General features: G+C 31.4%; 1 protein-coding gene across 1 annotated transcript; it reads left to right on the forward strand.

The window, feature by feature from the left end:
- The first annotated feature begins 4,086 nt into the window (after positions 1-4,086).
- Positions 4,087-4,440, forward strand: LOC145261005 (uncharacterized). Its single transcript, XM_080119133.1, has one exon. It carries the CDS (start codon positions 4,087-4,089, stop codon positions 4,438-4,440), a length of 354 nt encoding a protein of 117 aa, XP_079975259.1.
- Positions 4,441-7,993: the final 3,553 nt, after the last annotated feature.

Consider the following 7,993-nt stretch of genomic DNA (forward strand, 5'->3'; position numbering starts at 1 on the left):
ACACACACACACACACACACACACACACACACACACACACACACACACACACACACACACATATATATATATATATATATATATATATATATATATATATATATATGTGTGTGTGTGTGTGTGTTGGGTGTGGTAAAGTGTTATTATAGTAAGGAATAAAGATATGGATTATTATAATTTGTCAATTTACAAAGAAATATAAATAAATGCCAATCATGCCTGCATTCTTTACAGTAATATAACAATATAACCATATATATATATATATATATATATATATATATATATGTGTGTGTGTGTGTGTGTGTGTGTGTATGTGTGTGTGTATGTGTGTATGTACGTATATATAGCGAGAGAGGGAGAGAGAGAGGAAGAGAGAGAGAGGGGACAAGGTAGGTAGGTAAGTAGGTAGATAGGTAGATACATAGATAGATAGATAGTGTTTTTTTAGATGGGTTAATTTAAATTCATAACTATTTTCTTTAATTGCCGATTTGGCAACTATCAGATATTTTGGTTTCAGCTTCGTAAGGCAATTAATCATGAAGATTCTGATACCAGAGAAGTATTTGTAAATGTTACGGTCAATTTACTGAAGAAAACATATTATGAACGAATAATTTCACTACATGTACCTGTCAACTAGCCACTTCGGACATGAGATTTAACTCCATTGGAATAGTTTCTTTTTTAGGATACGTACAGGCCATATTTACGCTGATAAAAAAAACATAATAAACCATTTGAATACAAAATTCCGATGCATTATTACCTTAATATAGACTAGCGCAGAGTTTGTAAAAATTGAATCCCTAGAATACGCTATATACGCCTGAGCCTTGAGTCCATATGCCCGAGATCGTATTTAAATTATGAATAAAAAAAAATGTCATATTTACAGTGAACCACAAAGCTGGTAAATAAAAATGTTTATCTGTGATTTATTTCAATTTAATATTTGTTGAATTTTACAAACACCCATTATATATACATACATATATATATATATATATATATATATATATATATATATATATATATGTATATAAATATATATATATATATATATATTTATATATATAAAGTATATCAGCTTGAAACCGACGGTACCCCTTCTGTACAGGTTTAAATAAATAAATATTAAGCTCTTATACTGAAGTTTTTCCTGGTAATCGAGCACTATTATATATATATATATATATATATATAATATATATATATATAAGTAGATTGCTAGTTTGCTTGAAGCATTGTTGAAGAAAATTATAAGGTAAAATTAAAAGCCCAAGAACAATGCGAGATCTTTTTTTTATAGAGTAAAATTAAATGAAAACAAAAGAAATAAATTTCTTTTTTTGTTGTTTGTTTTTTCTTTTTCACACAAATTTATTAACTCTAAACAACAGTAATTAAAAAAAAAATTGCTGTTGTTTAGAGTTAAAATTAAAAAAAAATTACTGTTGTTTAGAGTTAAAATTTGTGTGAAAAAAGAAAAAACAAACAACAAAAAAAAGAAATTTATTTCTTTTGTTTTCATTTTAATTTTACTCTATAAAAAAAAAATCTCGCATTGTTCTTGGCTTTTAATTTTACCTTATAATATATATATATATATATATATATATATATATAAATAGATAGATAGATAGATAGATAGATATCGAGCACTATATATATATATATATATTTATATATATATATATATATATATATATATATATATATATATATATATAGTGCTCGATTACCAGGAAAAAATCAGTATAAGAGCTTAATATTTATTTATACACACACACACACCACACACACACACAATATATATATATATATATATATATATATATATATATATATATATATATATGTGTGTGTGTGTGTGTGTGTATATATCGTTGTATTTTTTTACTTTCGTTTCATATCTATTTTTATTGCCTATTATACGACTCGGTTTTAAAAAACTTTACGTTGCTAGCGAATCTACACTAAATAAGGGGAAGTTGGGTTCATACCTCTTCCAAGTAGATTAGTAAAATATATCAATGCCTATTCTGCTTAAAAATACAGGCTTGTCCATGACACTGACAGAACTCAAATCAACTTAACGAGAACCGGGTCTAGCTTGATAGCAATAATTTACAAGAAATAATAAAGCTGACTGTAATTTCTTTTTTCACGAAATAATAATAAAAAAGAATAAAAATCGTTAAAAGAAAAAGATTTCAGAGGACGATGGCAGTATCTGAATCTACTTAACCGACTTTGTTAAAACGAAATCCGTTTCCCCCAATTGGATTCAGCTTCCTCTCAAATTCCCAACTTCTGACCTCAAGTCTAGACATTACGTCGATGTTGCCAGTCATGTTGCAGATTTGAGCACAGATCGTCTTACATTTCACATTCTCCATGGCGTGCGACAGGCTGTGATCAGTCCATTGTTGATAACACTATTCCCACCTCGGTATCGATCTATACTTCTCTTTTAATTGCCCAAACTGGAAATAATTCCTTTTTGATTCATGTAGCAGTGACTATCGATGGTTACTCTTCCAGAGAAGCGTGTAATAACATATTAACACACTTTTCACACTATTGCAAATAATGTCTTTTCTAGACGTATATCTTAAACTAAAAAACTGGCAATTATATTAACAATGAAAAGGTATTAGTTAGCGTCTGTAATTTGTTTATGTGTAAAGAGAAGGAGCTATCGATGCTAAGTTCTAAACGCGCATGACCAATATCGAGATTATATGGAGGCAGACGATTGCAGTTAGGAACGAAAACGTTTCTAGTCAACAATAATTAGGCGAAAGAAATTACAAAAGGATAAAAATGCTGGCAAATAATAAGCTATCGACCGAAAAATGACAAAGTACTTTGGTACACACAAAAACAATTTCACTTTTATATGTACTAGCAGTTCAGCGCGGTTTTGCTCGGCCCTATATACTGTTCATAACTTTATATGCATATATATATATATATATATATATATATATATATATATATATATATATAAATGCCTATTTTCTGGCCTGAAATCGATAAAAAAGATTTTCTCAAATCTCAATGCTACTTCTGATAAATCTCGAGTCCCTAGACTTATTATTGTCAGAGTAATGTGGTAGAGAAATGTGCATATATAGACACACACACACAAACACACACAGACCAATTAATATATATATATATATATATATATATATATATATATATATATATATATATATATATATATATTGTTTATTAGTTTAGAATTGCATTAAGTGGAAAGTAATCATTTATTGACTGCTACTTTTTCAGATATATAAACAAAGCTGTAGTAATACCAGTGATGATAGGTGCTAGGACTTGCCCAATTCAGAGCGTCCACAGTGACTGGTATGCATTTTTCAAGTGGTGTAGTTCGCATTATCGGGGTTAAGATTATATATTTTTTTTATAATTTGCATGCGAGGAATCCTACCTTCTTAAAAGGCGAAGTACAACAGTTATACATAATTGCAGTTAAACGCATGCAGACGTTTCTAATCAACTGATAAATTATAACTATATAATGAAAAGACAAGAAAAATTAACAAGCCACTTCCACGCCAGTGAGTTCGTTTCGACCGATGCATCAAGCTCTTTTGTGAGTTTTAGTTTACCTGGGTGTTGCCCCATTTTGCATACTCTCTTGACTTCCAAGGTGCTTCTTCACAGATTTAACACACGCTACATCCTTACTATATATATATATATATATATATATATATATATATATATATATATATATATATATATATATATATATATGATAACGCCATTTTCTTTATCACCTTATCTGGTGCTAATACAGCCTCGAGCACAAACTGCATTTTTACGCCATATTCTGGATCTCAGAAAGATATTTTGCAGATACACGCTGAGAATTCCCTGTAGCCGTATATTACATTTGTCTTCAGAAGGAGTTCTTGTCAAAGACTACAGTGATGTCGGTTGTTTTGGAATTATAAATAGAAATTTCAATATGTAGATATGGCTCCAGGATAAGCAGTATTGGCATCAATAGATCCAGGACTACTCATTTCAAACGCAAAAACCAAAATGGTTTCCGGCCTTGGACAAATCCTCACACTGCGGAGAATAATTGAGGAAATCACATTCCGCAATAAAACTGCAGCTCTTATCTTTGTGGAATTCAGTAAAGTTTTCGACTCAGTCAGTCATGAGACTATGTTCGAAATTCTTGAACTCTATGGCACACTTGTAAAAAGCATTGAAGGAACGAAAGCATTGTATACAAACACACAAACCATTGTCCTGGCCTCAGACGGTGAAACAGAACTTTTCGACATTCTGTCTGGTATTCTCCATGGTGATATACTTAAACCTTTCCTTTTAATCATTGTAATAGACTACATCATGCGTACCTCTGTTGATACAATGACAATGTACTGATGTATCAACCGAGACGTTCACGTAATCGTGCACATCAGCGATGCTGATTTTGCTGATGAGATCGCGCTGTTGTCTGACAACCTCATTAGCCCCCAGGCACTCATATTTTCTTTTGAATCAGCAGCAAAATGTAGAGCTTCACCTGAATGCTACCAAGACTGAGTATATGGCAATTAACATTCGCAACAACCACGAAATTAAAACCCTCACATATAACGTGAATGTTGAAGACTACAAGTATCTAGGATCACACATTAGGAACTTTGAGAGGACTTTTACATTAGAAGAGCATGGCATGGACTACTTGTAACAAAATGGATAAGGTCTGGAAATCTAATCTTGCTCGCAAATTCAAAATCCAAGTTTTTCGCGTACTTATTTAGCCAATTTTATGTTATGGGTATAAGACTTGGACACATTCCGCAAAACAACAGCGTCGTTTGGCTGGATGTTACACACCTCTTTTGAGAAGAGTACTCAATCTCTCATGACGAAACCACCCAACTCTAGAAATAATATATGGAGACTTACCGAGAGAATCAACCTCAGTTTGTAAGAGACGTGTTTGCTGGGCATTGTGTACGTTCTACAGATGAAGTTGTTTCATCATTTGTACTGTGAAGGCACCAATCATCTCACAATTAATCACGAAAGTTAACTTTACCGGATAGGATACAACAACATACATTTTTCTCCAAAGAAGATCTTTTAGATGCTATGGCAGATAGGGAATACTGGAAGGGTGTAGTGAGTTCAATCTCGGTTTAGGCTGAAAGATGATGATGATGATTGGCATCATCTTTGAAAGTGAGGAAAGGATGGTGGCAATGGTTATTCAAGCACCTCATACCGCGAGCACCGATATGGAACACAGCATATCGACTATTCATCCAGGAAAGGAGAAGTAACGGTGTAACTACGTAGAAGTATTGAGGTAAGTTTGCCAGCATGAAACCATCATATGTGTAATAATACGGTCAGTAGGAGTTGTAAACATAAATGCACATCCGCAGATCAAAACATCCGCGTCGTACTTGGATAATTAATATTATTTTTATCTACTCTATTTGTTTGAAAAGTGATATAGACATATTGCAGCATACTTGATGATAGCAACATTATTACTCTAGCAAGGATTGTCAGTGATGGCTTCTGCTACTTCCTAACTATGTACGCCTTTTATGATTTCCGGTGCCAAATTTTCTGATAATGATCTATAAAGTTTTGATTTATTGGTAGCTCACAATCAATAAATATTTAACATTTTCGCATAAGTACCAGCAATAGCAATTAAAATTAAAATAATCGTTCTTTGGCATCGGAAATTATTCTAAAATATATCTGATTCATGTGTGCCGATATTTCTCATTTTGATAATCATGCTGACATAAATTCTAACCGTTTTATTCACGTAAAACAAAAAAAAAACTTACAAATCTCTCTCTTTCTCTCTCTCTTCCTTTCTTTATTTCTACCGGCAAGTTTAATAGGATTAATTTAACGTTGCCTCTATCCCTCTCTTTTGTTGTCGTTTATTTATGTTGACTGAATATTAACCTTCTTTTCTCTTACTGGTTTATTTGAATGCAACGACCTCTATTTCCTTTTTCTCCTTATCTGTTATCTATGAATATCGATTATTCTAGCAGAAACTGTTTAAGTGGAAGTATGTCTTATTAAATTTACTGGTTTAGAATCGTTGAATACATCCATCATTTCTAAATGTAATATACTAATTTTATTTATACAGAGGTTATAATGTACAAGTTATCTTGCTCAATGAACTTCGTATGTAATGCGTTAAATGAGAGATGTATGGAGAAATAGAGATTTAGATTTGAAAATGACTTTAAATTAACAAAATCCAGCGAAGTCGATGATTCCGAAAAATCTTATCTTTGTCTGGCGTGTAGGTTAAAAAGTTAAATACCGAAATGATAGGTTCCTAGTAACGATTAAACTCAAGAATTATGAGAAATCAAGTTGTTATTATTGCTCTATAATAAAAAAAAAACAGATATAAAATCTCATTTAATTCTTTTTAACTAATGAGAATACAACGACACACGGTCTTGCTTAGAAACGTCTATATACATGGCCGTGTGTTGCTTTTGAAGGGAAAGGAAAAAGCGAATAGTGAAAAGTAAGAGTAGAAGCCGAGTGATTATATGTTTAAGTAGTTAATTGACATGAGCACCAAGTCTAAATGATGGTCGTGTTGGTTAAGAATGTCGAGATAGGCAATAGCTATATCGACATTCTTAACTGTCGGCCGTGTGTGCACATATCTAAAGGCTAATTAGAGTTTGCTGAAAAACATATGTTTTTACTAAACAAACGTTTACAAGTGTTTTTTATATAGATGTACATAAGAATACTTTGATAAGTATGTTTCAACCTAAATAGGGAAGGTATAATAAAAGTGTGGAGCCTATGTTCGCGCCTGTATTCCATGGAAATATGGTACAAAATTTAACAAAGACTTTTCAGATCTATTTGCGTAAGTATACTTTGATAATTATGTTTCAGTTTGAAGAAATATAGTATAATAAAAATAGTGGGTGTTCGTTCTTGTCTGACCTCCATAGAATGTAAATATGTCAAAAAAGTTAACAAGGTTTTTTAAAAGGGGTGAGGTTCCACAATAACACCTTAACTTAATCTTAATTCACATTAGCTATTATTTATTTTTTGAGTTGAATCATATTGTGGCGAATAAGTTCACCTCATAAATTCACGTTCTTATTAAAGTGAAAGCCAAACAAAAAGTCGGAACTTTAGACAATTCTCGACACACATTTTGCATAACTCTGTTTTTTCCTTCTCCACTTACACGTGGCACTCTATCGAAAATAGACAAATAGATAAATAATAAAAAATAAGAACGTTACTTGTTATCGTGTCAAAAGTAGGAAAAAATTCTGCTCACGTGATTACGTGTCTTTTTAAAAACATTTACACACTCTTTTTATTTTTATTTATAAATGTGTTTAAGCTTTTTTGTCAGTGTACTAGAAGGAATTCAGTTGATTACAACCCTTTCTGCGTGTTTCTTACATTACGATAGTACAATCCTGCATCCGACGGCGCAATACTACACAGTTCAATACTTTAAAACGGAAATGAAGCTGTTCTGCTTGAAAAGGGCGCCATTTTCTTCTTATTCATATTTATATCGATTATTTGCTTAAAAAAACTAAAGTAATTACGTGCTTACTTTTTTAATATCCCTTTTTGCTGTTTCGGATTGTTTTACTAAAGTAAGTAAAGCTCCATTATTTTCCAAACTATTTTTGTTTCTTTGTTTTTCGAGATCGTCGATATTATTTAGTAAGAGTGTTTAGTAGAAAAGCCAACAAACGACTACTTGAAAAAATAAATACACAAGAAATAAATGTTACCATAGTCAATAAAAGTTCAGTTCATGTTTTTTTTTGTTTTGAAATAGTTTTAATTTGAGGCGATAACTACTTAAATGATTTTTTATATAAACTACACATGCCATAATCGAATATTTCTCAAGCACAAAATAACGGAAAACATCAAAATATGT

This window comes from Euprymna scolopes, chromosome 37 (genome assembly GCF_053919585.1).
Source record: "Euprymna scolopes isolate OS-2025 chromosome 37, ASM5391958v1, whole genome shotgun sequence".
Taxonomy (NCBI): domain Eukaryota; kingdom Metazoa; phylum Mollusca; class Cephalopoda; order Sepiida; family Sepiolidae; genus Euprymna; species Euprymna scolopes.

Excerpts from the sequence above, each read along its gene's own strand:
- LOC145261005 (XM_080119133.1), top strand. The coding sequence starts at position 4,087 with ATGGTTTCCGGCCTTGGACAAATCCTCACACTGCGGAGAATAATTGAG.